The sequence below is a fragment of the Eulemur rufifrons genome, chromosome 20 (assembly GCF_041146395.1).
Source record: "Eulemur rufifrons isolate Redbay chromosome 20, OSU_ERuf_1, whole genome shotgun sequence".
Lineage (NCBI taxonomy): Eukaryota > Metazoa > Chordata > Mammalia > Primates > Lemuridae > Eulemur > Eulemur rufifrons.
The window spans coordinates 37,909,766-37,928,987 of NC_091002.1; the positions used below are offsets into that span (position 1 = coordinate 37,909,766).

Below are 19,222 nucleotides of genomic sequence, written 5' to 3' on the forward strand. Positions count from 1 at the left end.
CTGGCAATTGTGGCCGGCAGGTGAGCCAGGAAGGTGATGGCAGCTGAGCTCCAGACTACAACGTGCTGGGAAGGAAGATCCCACCTGGCAACAGAGGTGGGCTGAGGCAGTCATACTGGTGAAGTCCCCAACATCAATGTTTTACTCTATTGTCTCAGTAGGTATACAATCAATCAGATAAGGAAAAAATTCTTGGTCAATGGGTCGGCCACAATTTTTCCTAAGTGATTTTTAAGTTATAGTCTAATATAGGGGTGGCTCCAAGGGCATATGGAGGACCATGCAGCTGCACAGGGCCTGAGCTCAGATAGGCCCTGCACTTGAAGCTTTGCTCTCATTCTTAATGATATATGAACAGGAGACCCCACATTTTCACTATGTACTGGGCCCTTCAAGACATATGTCATTTTTTTAAGCACTCCCAGCCTGTTGTCTGAAATGCTTGGTGGGATTTCTCAGTCCATATTCTGGTAGGAACTAGAAAAGGACTAGAACCCAGTGGAAGAGGTTTCGCCTTTCCCTGAACCTTCACAAGGGCCTGGGTTTTGACTGCAGTGGGTTCTGCAATGCTTTAGATCAAAATGACTGACCTTCTCACCACCCTATCACCCCTCAGGAACTTTTGGCCAGTCCCAAACCACCTGCCAACCGAACAAATTGTAAGGAGACTGGGGTATCTTAAAGACTGAAGAGAAATTTTAGATTTGGGTACTAGGTTTGTGCTGGACCTATCCAACCCTCTTCCTGACATTGGGAACCCTGACATTCTAGATGTTCTTTGAAGAATAAGGAGAAAGCAGATATTCTCCTGGGGTAGGCTCAGGGAAACTGATGAAAGAAGAATCCAGCCATTCATCCGGGTCTCTGACTCTACACGGAAAGGCCCTGAAGTCTGTCCTAGGTGCATCGGCTCTCAGGTTAACTTCCATTAGAATGCTAAGAACAGTACCTGGTAGAGACAACTGGAATTTCTACACAACTAACTCCCCCTCATCCCTTTTTCAAATCGATGTCAGGTTATCCTACAGTAGACGGACTTAGCACACACAATTCAAGGTGTGTAAGTCAAGATGGGGGTGGGGTGAAACGGCAAGAAGTCTCACATGCAATTTAATCTAAAAGGTTGTGAAATTAAACCCTCTAAAGTAAAAGTCAGAGTTTATAACATAAATATCCAAAACACTCTGGGAATGGTTTTCTAATAAACTTTCAAATCCCTAGTCTAGAAAGTATTCACTTAAATTTTTCAAAAAGCCAGCCTTAAGCCCTTTTTGTATTGCAAATGGAAAGCGCCCAAAGAAACAATGATTGCTTTAAAAAAAAAAAAAAAATAGTAAAATTTGAAACCATAAGCATTCCCCAGCCTATTTTTCTCATAACAGTGATACACCGTGCTCTAAAAATGATGGCCAAGACCACAGGTGTTAAACCCAGAAACTTTCCTGATCAAGCCAGCAGCTCACAGGCAGTTTGAACTGGATGGGGACTCAAGTGATCCTATAGTCAACTCAGCACACACCCTATACCCTGCCCCCTCCCTCCTACTTTTCAGTCCAGGAGACTGAGGCCCACAGACTACGAGAGAAAGGCCCAGCGTGACTTCCTCTTTAGAAGAGCCAGGAGTCAAGCCCACCTCTTGCGACTCCTCATCCATCCACCCTAGAATTGTTTCACTTCCTCAACCAAACCATGGTACCTTTTAGCCCACAAATAGCCTCCCAAAAGTTAAAAATGACCCATCATTCCAAAATATAACTCTTCCTGTTGGACAAACCAGCATAGTGCACCACGGGCAGCCTTCCTGACACTGCACTCGGCCGTGCATTCTCCACACACAGCTGACCTCTCCAAGCTCCCGATACATTCAAGGCGGGACTGTCAGGAGAATAAAGAACGGATGAAGTGCCCTTGGACACTCTTGAGAGAGGGAGTCATGGTGAAAGAAACTGTGCACATATATCCATCACACAGAATGTGATGAGCCCAACGAGAAAGGCACACTATTGACAGGGGATGGGGCGGAGGGAGAGCGGTTACGGCCGCAGGGATGACAGGAGGCCTCGCAGAGGAGGTGTCGTCTGATCGGGGCCTTGACAAATGAACAGAATTATGATAGGCATAGGGCGGGGCAAATCCAACGGAAGAAAAATAGAAGGAGAAGAAAGACAATTAGGAGGTACACAGAGGAAGCCATGTAGAGGCTGGCCTGGCTAGTACTTAGATGAAATAAAGGGAAGTGATTAAGAAGTAAAACCAGGAAGTTAGACAGTGGGCAGAATGTTCCAGGTCCAGCCGACACACTCTTGGGGGCACCGTCCTGGGCAAGCTTCCCTTCCACCACCCTGTGCAGCCCCTATGGGGGGGGGCGCCCTAAGCACTGCTGAGTCAGCAAAACAAAACAAAACAAAACAACCCAAGCTGCTGCCCTCATCTGTCCTAAAGTTGGGGGCAGCTAACTAATAATGAGTATATTGAGAATAATGAGTTATATGATAAGTGCTATGAAAAAGCATAAAGCTGGGGAAGAGAATGGATTGAGAGGGGGCATTCAGGAGAGAGCTGCATGAAGAAAGGGAGTGACCTTGAGGATGTGTCTGGTGCTGACACTGGGAGGAGCCAAAGATAGACTAGGAAATGACGTGGGCCGTGCCCTGGGAGCACAGCAAGATGGCGTGGTGAGAAAAGATGAAGCTAAGGAGAGTGGCAAGAGGAGAGCAGGGAGCCAGGGCCTCACAGGTCATAGAGGGTGGGGGCTGTCCCCCCTCCACCAGGACTCCTTGAGGGCAGAGACCCCCACCTTGGCTGACTTATCCTAAGGGCTTTCTGCAAGGTGATCAACCAGTGATTACTATGGGTAGTGCTCTGAAGTCAGGGGCACGAGCTTCAGAGCCAGAAGCCCAATATCATGGAATTGTATACATAAAGGCACCATGATATATGCACACAAGCTCATGTTGCTGGAAATGAACATGGCAGACGATTCTGAAAAAAGTTTGGTGGGATCTATATTGGGTAGCCCAAGAAGAGGTTAGTTTAAGGAAAGAAAAGCTGTGCACACCTGTGGGCAGAAAGAAAAGAGAGCAGAGAAGGGAAGTTTGAAGATGCAAAAAAAGACTCATAAGATGCACCACAGTTCATCTGCAGTGATAATACACGGCTGAAGTGAAGAGCTTTGCGAATCTGCTTTATACCTTTGTACACTTTTGAAATCACGCATGTGAAAGACAAAAGACAACATGCTAACATGTCTATCCAGGCAACACTTGAAATGCGCCCCAGTCTGGAGGTCTCAGGGGGCACCTTCTATACCTCCACCAGCCTGTCCCCCACTCCCAGCTGGGCTTTTTCTTTTCTAGTCTTCAATCCAGTGGCTCATTCTTTCCTTTCCTTATTTATCCCCTGACATTTCTCTCCTCATTCTTTCCCTTGTTTCTTTAGTTTAAATAGCAGCTGGCACCAAATAAAGAATTATGCTGACAAAATAACAAGGCAGACAAAGATTTATATAAAAGAATTAATTGCAATGTCATCAACAATTTACATGGAAAAAAAAGAAATAGTTCCAAGTGTCCTTAATCATTAGGCAAAGTTAAATTATGATATAAACATAGAATGAAGAATCATGTTCAGTGGCCTGAGAAAAAGCTCACGATAAAACATTGAGAGAAAAAGCAGAATACAGAACTGTGAATCTAGTGTGATGTCAATTTTTTTAAATACTCCACCTGATGGATAATTATGATATCTGATGTACAATATATGTACTTTAAAATTAAGCAAATATTACAAATGTAAACCATTATTTCTTAGTGGAAGGATTATGAACATTTGTGATTATTCATTTCTGCATGTTTTATATTTTTATAACAAGAATTTCATTTTATAATGAGCAAGACTACCTCTTAAAATTTTTTTTAAATCTCTTTGATTGTAGCCATCATTTCACTTCTGTTTTACCTCTATCAATCTCTGGTTCATTTCCATTTGTTTCCAGCAACAAAGACAATTAGCTTTAGGTCAAGAGATATGGGGGTTACCGATGGTGACTGAACATCTGATGTCACTGACTTGGGAAACAACTATTCAAGGTTAGAATTATCGTCTGTGATAAAAGAAGGGGATAGAAATGCCTTTTTGGGGAGCAATTCACATATACACACATTCAGTCAAGAATTATTCCTTAAACGCCCACTTAGAAGTGGGGATATAGTATTGAGAAAATCAGACCCCTTCACTTACCACTAAGTACAGAGACCAAGAGTAGACAAACAGTTTCACCAACAGACACAATCACCAACTATTTAAAGTGCTCACAAGGAAAGATGGAGGATGCTATGAGTGACTAGCCAAGGAGATGAAATTTGGACTGGGGATGGTAAATCCTCTTTGAGGAAGTGACATTTAAACTGAGTCTTAGAGAGTATGTAGGATTTGGTCGTGGGAAGAGCTGGTGGAAACATGGACTAGTCTCCCAGCAGGAGGGAACAGCATATGCAGAAACTTGGGAGCAAGAATGGACATGTATAACTGGAACACTTGACTGAATCAGCAACGTGAGCTGATCAAATGAGTTAATACATTACAGAAAGCTGGTGCTGTGTAACCAAGTTAATACAGTATGTGCCTTCAAATGAAAATCAGGCTGTCATGCAGGACTGCGGTCCCCAACCCTTGGGCTGTGGCCTATTAGCAAACAGGCACAGCAGGAGGTGAGTGACTACAAGCAATTGAAGCTTCATCAGTATTTACAGCCGTTCCCATTGCTCACCGTTCCCCTCTGCTGCCCACCCCCTCAGAAAAATTGTCTTCCATGAAACCGGTCCCTGGTGCCAAAAAGGTTGGGGACCACTAATGTCGGACTAAGAGGAAATCTATTGTCTCCACCCTTGCCCATAACAACCATTCGTCATTTAACTAGGAAAAGTCTCATTTGCTCGGTTGACCTTTACAATTCAGCTTTAAATTGTGCAGTTACAAAATAAGTGAAGCGCACATGTAGCGCACTACTCCGATAATGCAATCTAAAGGAACTGAATAAAGACAGATCGTTCTTTGAAGTCCATATCTCATCTTTCTGGCTACCTTGAAAACAGAAAACACACAGGAGCTCATCATCTAAAGTGGCTCACAGTGGAATAATGTTCAAGGACAAAAAAGAAAAAAAGATAGTCGGTAATTAACACTAATCTCAGTTAATGGAAGAAGAAGCCCACTTCTTTCAGTGGCTTTCATCACAAGTTCTCCAAGATTGTGTATCTTAACAAGCTATTTAAGGCAATCTATAGCAACTGTAAAGTCAGTAAATGGTCCATAAAAAAGCAAGACAACTGAAACTAAAAACTGAAGAAAAAACAGCCTTGCAGCAAACTAAACTTTTTAAAAAATGGTAAGGCCCAATAAAATAAACCAGCAGAGATAAACACAGTAAATAACCATCAACTAAAACACAGGCTAACTACCAAATTACCAGCAACATAAATATTGCCAAGTACATGTATAAAACGTCTGTGCTCAAGGTCAGCAAGAAAAAACCAGGATAAGACAATTTATAAAATAGCAGAGAGTGAGCAAGAAGAGCAGAGAAAAGTGTAGCCAGCAGGCCACTGCGCCTGCCAGGAAACGTGGTCTTCCCTCCTAGGACATGCACAGGGGATTATGAGCTCATCTGAAGGTGCAAACTTTGTCAAGAATATCTCTAGCTACGAGCAGATTCTATTTCTGAAGCCCCTTCTACATTGCTGTGAAGAAAGTGGAAAAAGTGAATTCCTCTGGATTCACATTTATTAGATGTCTATTAAGTTCCAGGTACTATGCTGTGCGTTGCGTGAACAACAAACTAGATTCTATGTCTGTTTCCTGGAAGCTTACAGTTACCTACAATGAAGGACATAACCCTTTTATCGATGTCTTCTTACTTTCTCCCTAATGTGATGTATTTATACTCCTAGTTTAGTGAAGGGAGAAAAGACATGAGGGAGGGAGGGAGGAAGGAAAGGAAGAGAAGGGAGGGAAGGAAGGAAGTAACCACGGGAAACCACAAAGATTTAGCTACAAATCTCTTCATCCCAATACCTTGTGATGGTTGAAAACTAGACAACAAAATGCATACCAGTAGACTTTAAATTAAATAAGATATGGAATATCCATATACTGGAATATTATACGGACATTTCAATAATGTATACAAATATTTGAGAGGAAAAGAAGTATTAAGTGCAACAAACTCTTACAAGTCCAGTATGAACTCATCTTGGTAAAAGATGTAAAATATAAATGTATATATATAAATGTGTATCTACACACACCCACATACAGAGAAAGACAGATAGAAGAGACAAGAACTACAGGCTAGAATATTTAGCAACATGTTAACTCTGCAGTAATTTCTTCTTTTTGTGCTTCTTTGTGATCTCTAAATTTCCCATAATGCACACATTAAAATAAGAAATTAAGTATCGCTCAACTGGCTTCCTGTCCCGATGGGCGATGACTTCAGGCCATCCTCAGCGTCGTGGCCTTTCCTGGCCACAGGGTCAGTGCTGGCACTGACGCAAACCAAAGCCCTGCTCGGGCCGCTACACCGCTCAGATGACACTCCTCAGGTGGCTCACCAAATGCAAGTTTGATCCTGACTTCTGATCTTCTTGGGTCTAACAGAGTTTGCAACCTACATCCATTTAAATGGGCTCACCACTGGGTAGTGCTCAGAGGAGGCTAATGCGCCAGTGAAAAATTCCTTTGTTTTCAAGACTGAAATGAGCTTGGACGTTATCTAATTTTGCTTTGAGCGCCTTCAAGAAGCTGTGAAAGCTTCCACATCCTGCCAAATGAGCTGCCTGTTTGCAGTCTCAGAGCAAGGCAGAGAACGCCGGAGCATTCGGCTTGGTTTCTTCTTCAGGACTCTGTGCCAGCTGAGGAGGAATGTTTCCCCTGCAGGGAAATTATCGCCTGGCAAAGACCCTAGCTGGGCACTTCTCCAAAGTGGAGCTAACTCCCAAAGGAAGTCACCAGGCTGCTTTGCCTCTTCCAAAAATTCTCTGGCACTAAGTATCACGCATGTGTGTGTACAAATCACAGTTTCCAGGGAGCTCGAGGTGTGGGCCAGCAGTAAGTTCCAAAACTATGTTCTAACTTTACGCACCCAGTTGGGCTGATACAATGTTCTTGGGTAGCAAGGATTTCACTTGTAAAACTCCAATTTGAACTATAATTCTGAGCATGAGTTTTGTTTGTTTGTTTGCTTGTTTGTTTTTAGACATGGACTATTTGGAAAATTAAGAAGTTGCCTGCTGAACACAGACAAAAATCAGGTTGCTCGGAAGATAAGTTGGATTTTACCGTAATTTGCAAACCAGCCATAATTCTTTCAGAGAGCTTTGCTCTGGGAAAAATTGAGTACTATGCAGTAATTTTTTAGTCTATTGAAAAACACACACTCAGATCGACACAATACCAAAGAAACCAAGAGGTATGTTAATTTGCAATAGATAAGAACACCACCAAACATGTAGGAAGTACATCTTTGTGGGTGAGCAACTCACAAAGACAGGGCCAGGTTCCGTGAAGATACTAAAAAGTGTAAAGGGCCCATATGAAGCACAAGGCACCTGGACACCTACGAGCAGACACATCCTTTGTGCTGAGAGCAATTCTGCTGGCCAAAACCTACAGCTCAGTGAACATTAGTGAAGTGCCCACTACGTGCGAGCTTCTACAGGTTAAAGATGAGTAAGGCATGGTCCCTGCCCTCAAGGAGCCTACATCAATTAAATGCACAAGAATCAATTAAATGAGTTTGGAAAAAGCTATGACACAAGTATGCACAAAATGCCTGCCAGAAGATAAAGAAGGAGCATTTGGGTCAAACTGGAGATGCACAGAAAGCTTCTTAAGGACACAATTCTTAGAAGATGAAGATGACTGGCCAAGGAATGAAGAGCAGGAAGGTTTTATAGACAGTTTCATAGATAGGTTTTATAGATCCAGAGGCCTAGAACGAGGCATCATCCACTTAAACCAAAAGATAAAGTTCAAGGTGGAAAGTGACTGAAGATGATGTTGCAGAACCAACTCATGGTTGATCAGGTTGGAGCTGGAAGTCACCTCCTAGGAGTACTGAGGGGCCAGGCCAGACGCTGGGAAGAGGAGAGGGTCTTGGAGGAAGAAAGGGTCATCCTGAAGGGCCACGGAGGTGTGGTGAGCTCCACCCTCAGGTCCAAGGCTGGGACAGGACTCCAGGGCAGGTCCATGAGTCTCCCTTCTGCCATCTTATAGATAAGTCAAGAATCACGTCAGGGCCATGACAGTCAGAACTCTGCAGCATTTGCTATTTCTCACATATTGACCACGTTGGTCATTTAAAGAAAAAAAAAAATCTCTCTCCTGTATGTTCTTCCACAGTGATGGGAAGCAAAATCCTCAGAGGGAAGAGGCCCCACAGGCTTGCTGGGGTGTGGGTGGGGACAGCAAGGGGACAAGGCCTGGGAAGACAGAGTCTATGTGAAGTCACCTTGGAAAGAAAAGACTCCCGGAGGGCTAGAGTGGGTGATGATTGCCATCACCTGACAGAGGGCAGGCTGGTGCCCAGGACTCATTGGCTAGAAGGGAAAGAAGCTGTAGAAACTCAGAAATAGTCGCATCGTTAGACAGACGTGGGCATGAGGGTTTAACACAAAGGAGGAGGAGGCAAGGAGGGCTGAGCATAGGCATGTTGTGGGGGCCACGAAGCTAACATGATACGCACCTACTGTGCATTACGGAATAATTAGGAGGGCCAGCAGCTAGTTCGTGTGAGGGGGAAAGTATTAAGAGCAGCAGAAGAAAGTTCTGAAACAAGTCCGTCTGAGCAGGACATGCCATCAATGCTCTTTAGTCTCTGTTTGTTAAAACTGGTGCTAGACAGGTGACAAGGCAAACAGGGGGCAAGGGACTCCGCCCTCTGCACTCCTTTCCAGGGCTTGCTCACCTGCTGAAGCTACGACATTGCTCACGGGACTCTGTGACCACGTGGGTGCCCGAGGAGATGACTTACAATGAGATGTAGTGCACCGTGGAGCATGGGTCTGGGTGGAGCTACACACTTTCCCTAATTTAAAGACCCCCCAAATGAACCCAGGTTTGTCATGTGCTAAGACAATGCTACCGCTGTCTGATTTCTGAAAGGCTTTACGAGTGTCTTCTCTGTTCACCGAATCATGCTCCGAGGTGACTGAGTCCCAGTCTGTCTTAATCACTCGAGCCCCAGCACGGGGCTGGACAAATGATGGGCCCTCAAGCACCAGCTGAATGAACCAGGTACAAGTGGAAGAGCTGTGAACATCTGTTTTATTCAACAGGGGGAACTGCCTTCATCCTGCAAGCCGGTGCTTCTGACAGGCCACACAAACCCCAGCTTTTCCCAGGGGACATCTGATTGCTGACAGAGTACCGAAAAGCACAGTCACTTACAGGAGAAAGTTCAAGGCGGGGGCCTAGTTTTTCAAGGTTGTATTCACTATCTTCCTTGCCTCTTGACAACCTGCTCCTCCCTCTCCCATATTTCCATCTCAGCTGGTGGCATGCACCACCCAACCAGTTATTTAAGCCAGAAATTGGGAGTCAACATCTTTCCTTTCTTGACATCCCATCTCCAATTAATCATCCAGGCTTCAAGACTCCCTGCCCCGATTATCTTCACAGCTCAGCCGCCTTCTGGGTTTCTGCCACCGCTGCCTCAGCTCGAGCCCTCACCTCTAGTGCCTCGTATACAGCTCTCGTATACAGCTTCTCCAGGTTCCCAGCGCTCTGCCAGCAGAGCGATCCCTCTCAGTGCAAGGATGATCGGGCTGCCCTTGGCTATAAGCACTTCTTGGACTCCTACCATTGATCCGGTTTTGAGAAACATGCGAATGGGCTGGTTGAACTGAACCCGGCAGAACCTGAGAGAGGTCATGGAATCATCAGGATACATCCATGTTGGATCTACATTCATCATTTATTTACTATACTTATTGGGGGATTTGAGATATTCTTTATTTCTATATTTCCAAATGCTGTTTTCAAAATTGGACATTCTTGAGAAAACAGAAGGAAAAAAGTGAAAAAAAAAAAAAAAAGCACAATAAGATACCACCTCATACCCATTACAATGGCTACTTCAAAAAAACTGAAAATCACAAGTGTGGTGAGGATGTGGAGAAATTGGAACCCTTGTGCCCTATTGGTGGAAATGTAAAATGGCATAGCTGCTATGGAGAACAGCATGGCAGTTCCCTGAAAGATTAAAAATAGAACTATTGTATGATCCAGAAATTCCACTTCTGGGTATGCCCCAAAACATGGAAATCAGGGACGCAAACAAATATTTGTACACCCATGTTCACAGAAGCACTGTTCACAGTAGCCAAAAGGTAGAAACAACCCAAGTGTCCATCAGCAGATGAATGGATAAACAAAATGTGGTATATATGACACAGACAATGGAATATTATTCAGTGATAAAAACGAAGGAAATTCTGACACATGCTACCAAGTGGAGGAACCTTAATTAGAGACATTATGCTAAATGAAATAAGCCACTCACGAAAGGACAAGCACTGTACGATTCTACTTAGATGAGGTACCTAACGAAGTCAAATTCACAGAGACAAAAAGTGGAATGTTGGTTGTCAGGAGCTGGAAGGAGGAGGGAATGGGAAGCTATCATTTAACGAATACAGAGTTTCAATTTTGCAAGATGACGTGCGTTCTGGAGATTGGTTGCACAATAATGTTGATGCACGTAACACGATTGAACTGTACACTTACACGTGGTTACCATGGGGAGAATGCCAGCTAAAGATCTACCCACCCTTCAGGGACCTAAAATTCAGGATCATCATTCTCTACAGCAGGTGGCAAGTCGACGGGAGCTGAGAGCCAGGGAGAGAGAAGGTGTGATGAAGTATTAAGTAATTTTTCCTTGAATTTATACCAACACGTACTGCAGGGGGAGCAGAGACAAAACGTGCCTGTTAACTGAAGCCCGGTGAACAGGAAGCATAATGGTGGTATTAGATGCATCCAGAACCATCTAATTGACCAGCTGTAGTTCAGTCTAAAACAGACTGCTTCTCACTGACATTCTCTGACTGCCTCGGCCGATTCTCCATTTCATCATGAGGCCCTCTTCGCACCTTTTGCTCAAGGATCCCGAACGCAATCTTATTCAAATAGCTTCACTGCCATTGGGAAATTGACCTATACCACAAAGATACATTCCTCTGTATAATATATATCTTGCTCCACTATTTGGAACATTCATGCCCAGAGAAATTAATTTAAAAATCTTTCCCAAAGGGTCTGTGTCTTACTAAAATTTCATCCTTGTTTGCTAAATTTTGATTAAGCGTGTTACGTGAATGACACCTTAAGATACAGAAAAAAAATAAAACAAAGGGCCCTGACCTCAGAAAGCTTCCAGTCTAATAGGATAAACAAGCATACAAGCAAAATCCTTACCCAATGCCACCCAAGCCTGTCCTCCCTGTCTCACCCATCTCAGGAAAGGGTGTGTCATCTGCCCCACTGTTTAAACCTGAAACCAAGGAATCACCCACGATCCACTTGATTCCACATTGATTCATCTCTATGGCTAACAGCTAGTTCCAAGCCACCACTATATTTCACATCTATATTACTAAGGAAACAGCTTTCTAAATGGTCTCCTGCTTCTATGACACATTCTCCAAATGACAAACATCCTAATATTTGTAGTAAGTGCATCTTCAGATTACGCTCTTGCTCTCCTTCTGGTGGTTTGCCAGTTCTCCTAGCAAACAGTCAAGCTCCTTCCAGTAGCCTGCAAGGCCCTGTATTAGCTGGCTCTCGACTGTCCCCAGCCTCATCTTGTGCCATTCTTCTCTTGCTTCCTATATCCCATCGACTCTGGGCCTCTTCCCACTTCTCATTCTGAAGCCACTGCACTTGCCCTCCCCTGTCTGAATGCTCTCCATTCTCCCCTTTCTGTTTCATGAGTGTCATCTTCTCTCTACTCAAGTCTTACACCAAATGTCCTCTCCTCAGGAAGGGGACTCCTGACCACTCCATCAAATGCTACCAAGACTTGACTTTCCCTTCATTTTCACTTTCTGGATTCATTTTTAAATTAGCTGTTGACTGCTTCTCTCCTCCAACGAGTAATCTGACCTTGTCAGTATTAGTGGCAACTGTGCCCCTGGTCCTAGAATCCTGCCTGGTTCCCAGGAGGCGCTCAGAAAGGATTTGTTGATACATGCATGTATATTACAAAAAAGGAACACAGAATGGAGCATCGTACAGTAGAGAAGGGACATTTCTGATTGTGGGGAGGAAAATTGGAAACAGCTTCCAGAGGGAGACATTGTTTGTACTGTGCCTTGGAGGATGAGTAGGTAGAAAAGCAAAAAAGCAAAACTGCACCTCGGGCTCTGGAACTGGCAAAGGAGAAGCCCCAAAGGCACGGGCTAGTCCTGGCGGGACTGGGCAGTGAAAACAACACCCGAGACGGCTGGAGCCCAAGACGTGTGCAGGGACACACTGAGAGATGGGCACAGACGGTGGAGAGCCCGAGTGACATGGTACAGGGTTGGAACTTTATTTTTCCCACCCATGGAAAGTTAAATAAAAAGTTCTGAGGATGACGACTGGCACACTTTGCCCCTCGTTTTATAAATACTGGGAAAAACTGTTTGAACTTAAAAATAAACAACAAAAAATGGCATTACTTTTAAGAGAACTACATGGTCTCCTATGTTTTGGGGAGAAAAAGGAAGGGCTTCCATCCCATGGGTACACGCAAGAAAAAGAGGGGCCCATGGTTAGTGAACCTGTGTCTCAGAAGAAAGGCTGAGTATAAATTGCTTTTTGGTTTGCAAAGGCATTAAATAGCCACATTACATTTCCAAATGGATTCAAATAAAAAGGCATCACTGCTGCCGAGGACAACGAAGGTGGTACCTGGATTCCAGGATTAACTGGGTCCTGAGCCGGGAGACAAATCCAAGCAAGGAGTCTTCGTGTCACAGAATAATTTAATCAGACAAACAATATTTAACAGACGGGAATTACACTATTTAAATTGAAATTAACACTAAAGACCTGTAGTACTATATTAAACCTAAAGTAAACATGTGAATGATTCAATCTCAGTCACCATACAAGGCGGCTCCTAAAACTACTTTAAGGAATTGAGGACCGACAGCAAAGCCTGCCTTCCCAAGGACTGATCATTTAGTTCTGCTCTCAGAGTGTTGTCACATTTCAGGGGTCATATGGATATGGCTTATTTCAAGACAGAATTATTTAGTGTGCACAACCTTCCTCAATAAGCATGTAACAAGACGGAAAAGCTGAATGGTAAAGACAAAGACTGACACAAGGTAGGAATCTCCTTGTGCTTCCACAAGTCCTAAAAGGAGGGAGGGGCCCCGGAGCCTGCAGCCACGGGGCTGCATTAACTGGTTTTTTTTTCCTAGCTCAAGCATGGGGTTGGATCTGGGCTTCAGCTTGCTGGCCTACAAAATGAGGAATCCAGAAATGTGCTCAAAGGTCCTTCCTGTGACAGTGAAGAAACTGTTGTAAGGTATCTGCTTTGCACAAACCACAGTGCTGACTTGAGCTGAAGGACTGAATGCCTTTGAGTACATGGCTCAGTGTTTGTGAGAGATGCTGAGTCGGGGGCGGCGGGGGGTGGGGGGAGACAAGCAATGGAACTGACCTCAGGTATGAACTGGCCCCCCCAACTGGAGTAAGGCAGGCAGGAACAGAGTCAAAGATGGGTGCTGGCATCAGACAGCCCCAGACACATACCACAGCTCTAACTATGATACGGGGGTGAGGGAATGCATATAAATTTCCCCACACGTAAAATGGGAATAGGGCTACAGTGAGAATTAAAAGATCATGAATTCAAGATGCTTAGCACAGTGCCTGGTGTACAGTAACTACGAAATAAACGACTGTTCTAGAAGATGTTCTCGTTAATTTTATCTCCCTTATTTTGCTATTAGATTTACCTCCATTACTTTATATGAGATTCTCCTGGTAGTAAAGATAAAATTATGAAACCTCACACAAAACTGGAAAGAACCCCTGAAGTTCTTTCATCCAGTTCCCTGTTTTCAGGCATTTTCGTTACCACCGTCTTGTTACTGATGAAGCCACTAAGGACTTGAGCAGTTAAGCTGACTGCCCAAGGTCTCCCAGCCCCTAAGTCCACTTAAAACACTCTCGTTTGCGCTCTCAGTGGTCCCCTAGTGATTGGAAGTAGTGGCGATAATTTCCTGGGCTACTGGATGCCCTAAGAATCAAGGCTGCCTCCTTTAATAATTTATAAAAGGAGATAAAAGTGCGTAAGCCAAAGGGATTGTACACTGAGCAATCAAAGTGCCGACTCGAAAATATTAGACAGTTATGAAATGATAATGGGCCTTGTAACAACCCTTACCGACGCTTATGATGCTGTTAGGCCAAAAAAAAAAAAATTAGAAAACACAATCCCATTTATGTTGTGATTATAACTAAGTAAAATTATGCACATACAGAGCAAAGGCTGGAAAGGAACTTGGAAAATGACGATGGTTGATTTGATGAGAGGCGCAGTTGCAGGAGTTTTATTTTTATCTAGTGACTCTAATGGAGTTGGCACAATAAATGCCACAACAGTTATCATCACAGGGAAGGAGACGCTGCTGTTCACTCACCCGGGGTTATACAACATGACCGCGGACAGGTTCTCGCAGGACTTGGAGAGGTCGGTCATGGACAGGCTGAAGGAGGACAGAAGGCCACTCTAGGAGCAAACACAGGGCAGAGTGGTTACCTTGGCAGACAGAGAAGGCCACTGCTCTGGGCTCGTTGCTTCCCATGAGTGAGAGACCATGAGGTGCACACACTCCTAACTAACATGCGTAACAATTAACTGGTCTGAGAAAACCCAAACCCTCGGCTAGGCACAGCAGGGGCCTGGCATTCTAGAACTGGAGACATTCACCAGGAATTCCACAGTGCAGTTGGTCTCCCCTGCCAATTAAAGTCCAGGAAAGGGGTCAGGACATTTTGTCATTCTCCTGTTATCAGCGGCACTCACTCACACTTGCTGAGTGATAAGGATGAAGGCGGGAGAGGTAAAGGGAGACCGAAAAATAAAAGCTCGACCTATTTTGCTTCCATGGAAAGCTACTGGCAAACGTGTTTTCTTCCCTCTGTTCCTCTGAAACTGTGGACCAAAAAGGACCCTCCAGGGAGACCCTGGGCTGGAGCAGATAAGAGGCTTCACTGGCTGGAGCCGGCAGCCCTGGAGAAGGCTGGGGTTTGCGGCTCTCTCGTTATTTCCCATCTAAGGCCCTGGCAACCTCGGGCAGCCCTTACGCAAGGAGGCAAGATGAGAGGCTGTGTGGCTCAGTGGTCAGGGGCGGAGGTTTCTGGTATGCAAGCCCCTGCTGCAGCCCCAGCTCCCCACTTGCTGGCTACAGAACAAATTAGGGAGGGTCTCTCTCAGTCTGTTTCTCATCTTGACTGTCTGTAACGTGGGGGTGGTAACAGCTGCTGCACAAAGTGGCAGAATATATGTAGAAGTTTAGGACCATTCCCAGCTCATAGATATGTTAGCTATCGTCTTTATTATCTTCATCAGTCTAGGGACCCGCCGCAATGTCTGTGGACAGATTTTTTTCCCCCTCAGTTCCTCCCTTCCTTTTCTGGTCCTCAGCCCACCTCCTCCACTCAGCACTTAAAGTGCCCTCTAGCTGTCCCCTTCCAACCAAGCCGACGTCTCCCCCAATTGTCCTAAACTAACCCTGCTCTCTTTCACACCCCAAGGAAAAAATCACATTTACTGTGGCTGATTTTGGATAAATATGATTCCAGCATTGGGTTAATTCCTAAGATAGAGGCTGATAAGTAAAAGTCACTTAATGTGAAATGATGCCCAATTCCTTTGTGGGAGGGGTAGAAGGCTGAAGAGAAGGATCTAGAAGGAGTTGTTTCTCCTTGCCTGCTCTGGCCTTTACTTGCTCACTCTCCTACATCCTCAGCCCATCAACTGCTAGGAATCAAACTCCCTAGAATCAACCCAGGTTACAGAACTACTTTTCAAGTGGTTCTATATTCCAGAAAGTCAAACTGTTGGGACCAGAGCGGACACCCCGACCCACCCCCATCCCCACCGGAGGTTCCCTCCTGGAGATGTCATAGAGATGTCATAGAGATGTCACACTCACCTTCCTCTTCTCCCTGAGCTTGGCAGCTTCCTTTGGATGGTTAAAGCGAAACATATTGGTTCTTCCCAAGAGTATCACAGCACCTGAGAACACATAAAAACAGTAATGAATTTTCAGTAAGCAGTTTGGTCAGTTGGCGACATCATAACATGGAATTCTGTGGTTGAAATGTAATTTCCAGCGTATTATAAAACAATAAGGGAAAGCTTTAAAGTCTGCTTGCTTAAGCCAGTTTTAAATCTGTGAATACTTTTGAGTGTCACAATACTCAAAATATCCTAGGCAGAAGTGATGAATCTAAGCATTATGACACACTATGAGATTTAAAACCCAACAGACAGATAATGAAAGTCTTGATTGTTTGGAAGAAAAAAAGAAACTAGTTCTCCAAAGGAGACATAATGTCAAGCAAAGCATATGGTCACAGATTTAGGAAACGTTTATTAATTCGGATAAAAGTTATTTCCAAAGAAAACATGGTGAAAGTGGCAGAGTATAGGTAACTATCACTAAAATCCCCCTCAGAATTTGACAGGAAAGAAATTGTGTACGCGTATGGTCTACACACAAGTAAAAACACTGCTTCTCATCAAAACCCTGTTAAAATTTAGATGGCCACATTAGACGCACAAGAAAGGCTACGTTTTGTTGCCTGGAGTCCTCCTTATTCAGAAAACAACTGCACAAGGCAAAAGAATTCAAGGTAAATGCTCAGGGATAACAAAGTCACAGCAGGAGGCAAGTTTCTGCTTGATTAAGCAAACACACACTTTCTAAGGCCAGAGCTGTCCAAAGCCAGCATGGGCACAGGAAGGGCAGTGAACTCCTTGTCACCCAAGGCATGTAAGAGAAGTGATGTTGCCAAAGAAATTCACTATCCTATATAATCCCATCCACACATGAGAGTCTACGGTGCCTCAGGACAGACTCCCAGGTTGAGTCTTTGCCTGGAAAATGACTTATATGTGAAGACAAGACACATATACTGGAAGTCAACCATGAAGGACCACATGTGTGATTAAATGTTTAGTATTTAAGTGCTGGGTCTAGGCTGGAGTAGCTGGGGGCAGACCTTTGCACCAAGGACCTAAGCTGGATCTCACTGGATCACCAGGAGGAAGAGGGGGTGGTCCACTCGGGGTAACCGCAGGGAGAAGCTAAGCCGTAGACAGGTGAATGGCTGGCTATGTTTGGGACCAAGCAGAGATTCAAGTCCACCCAAAATACAGAAAGTCTGAAACAGCAGCAAGAATTAATCCTGGATAAGTACAGTCAAAACAGATTGTGAAGACCTAGAGAGCCAGGACAAAGAGGTCACAAACTGGTGGCCAGGAAAACGACCCAGCCCACAGATACATTTTTTTGTGTTCCGTTCAATGTCTAGAACACGAAATTTTTAGTTGGCAAGAGTTAAAAATTTGGATATTTCACATAAAAGTCAAGTTTTCTTTCTAGCATCTCTTCAAAAATTGTAAGATACAGTATCAGCAGATCTTTGATGCCACTTGGCAAAATTCCCTGGGCTGCTGATGGCTGCCTCCTTCGGACAGGGTGTGCGACCTCTGGTTGGCCACAGTCACCAGCCTCTCGCCTGGGTAATATCTACACCTGGACCCTGCAGGTAATATCATAACCCCAGATATCTATTCTGGAACTTTTGGCCAGCATATCCACCTGCCTATTCAATGTATTACCTTGGTTACCTCAAGAGAGTTTCAAATGCAATATGGTTAAAAGCAAACTGGTTTAAATCGTAACCACAGGGAGGAACTGAAGGGTTGGTTTTAGTGGAAGTCATTATTCAGCAGAAACGAAGTCACTATGAAAAGGAAGAGAATTTTAGGAGACTAAGAAGGGCAGCAGTGGAGATTATTCATCCACTCTACAATTTGCTTATTCCCCTCATGTAAAATAGCATTTATATTTTTTCCAATTATGGAAAGGCACCATTACCATAATTAAAAAAGGTGCTTCCCATGCCTTTTACAACTAGGTCTCAGAGCTGTGTGCTGCATAGAGAGGAAAAAGTTAAGCAGCCATGTCTAAGATATATGTATATTTAATGCTGTTAAAGTTACATTAGAGATTAATAAGGCAATTGCATCCCAGGTGTTAATTACATCTCCGATTCCTTTTTTTTTTTTTTCCTGTTAATCAAATGCCCAGCCATGCAAGTTGAAAATTGCTAAAATATGCTAATGGAAAAATAGAATAGTATTTCAGAGACATATTTCAGATTGTATTAAATCATTGAAAATAATCTTGCCACCCATGTTATTTGCATGAAATACATATAAAAAGCCCGTAAAGGAGTTAAAAAAGAAAGCAAAACTGTCCATGACAATTCATTGTTTCCATCTAAATAATGTGACTCAACTGTCTGGTATGTGAAAAGGGCTCCTGTAAGGCTGGTTTTCGTCTACTGTATATCTTTCCTTTCGTCTACTGTATACCTTTATTCAACAAACCAACTAAAGTTAAAAATTTTCTTCATTTTTACATGATGCGTTCTTTGTTCATTCATTCAGCAAATACTTAATGAAACTTGCTGTATGATAGTTGCTATGATAAACTCTGGGGATGCAGAATTGAGGAAGTCAGAGGTATGCCTTGTCCTTACAGAGCTCACAAAAAAGTCAGAGAGAGGTAAATAATCAAATAATAACACAAATAAATATACAAAGCTGCAAATGAAGGGGAAGAACTACGCCCAGGGCTCAAAGAGAAAAAAGAAGGGGCTTATTATAGAAGAAGTTAGGGAAGGATAACCTGAAGGAAGGCAGTGGTTAAGACAAGCTCTGAGGATGGGTTGGGGAGAGTGGCATGTGTAAAGGTCCTGTGGCAAGAAAAAGTGATGATGACGATGACGAAGAGGAAGAGTGATGAGTGACTGGAAGACAGCTATGATGAGTGACTGGAAGACAGCTATGTGGCGGTGACAGCAGAAACAAAGGAGAGCAGTGTACAAGGTAAGGCTCGAGAGGGAGGGAGGGGCTGGACCACCT

The 19,222-nt window shown here is 44.0% G+C and overlaps 1 protein-coding gene across 6 annotated transcripts in view; it reads right to left on the reverse strand.

Annotated features, from left to right (window-relative positions):
• The window catches only part of KIF16B (kinesin family member 16B), a 266,306-nt gene that overhangs the window by 96,403 nt on the left and 150,681 nt on the right, over positions 1 to 19,222 (reverse strand). For all 6 annotated transcript variants that reach the window (XM_069496659.1, XM_069496657.1, XM_069496658.1 and 3 more), the window contains exons 16-17: positions 16,218 to 16,300; positions 14,700 to 14,788 (exon numbers count right to left, since the gene is read on the reverse strand). In XM_069496659.1, coding sequence (XP_069352760.1) covers positions 14,700 to 14,788; positions 16,218 to 16,300 — 172 coding nt within the window. The remainder of the gene's footprint in view (positions 1 to 14,699; positions 14,789 to 16,217; positions 16,301 to 19,222) is intronic.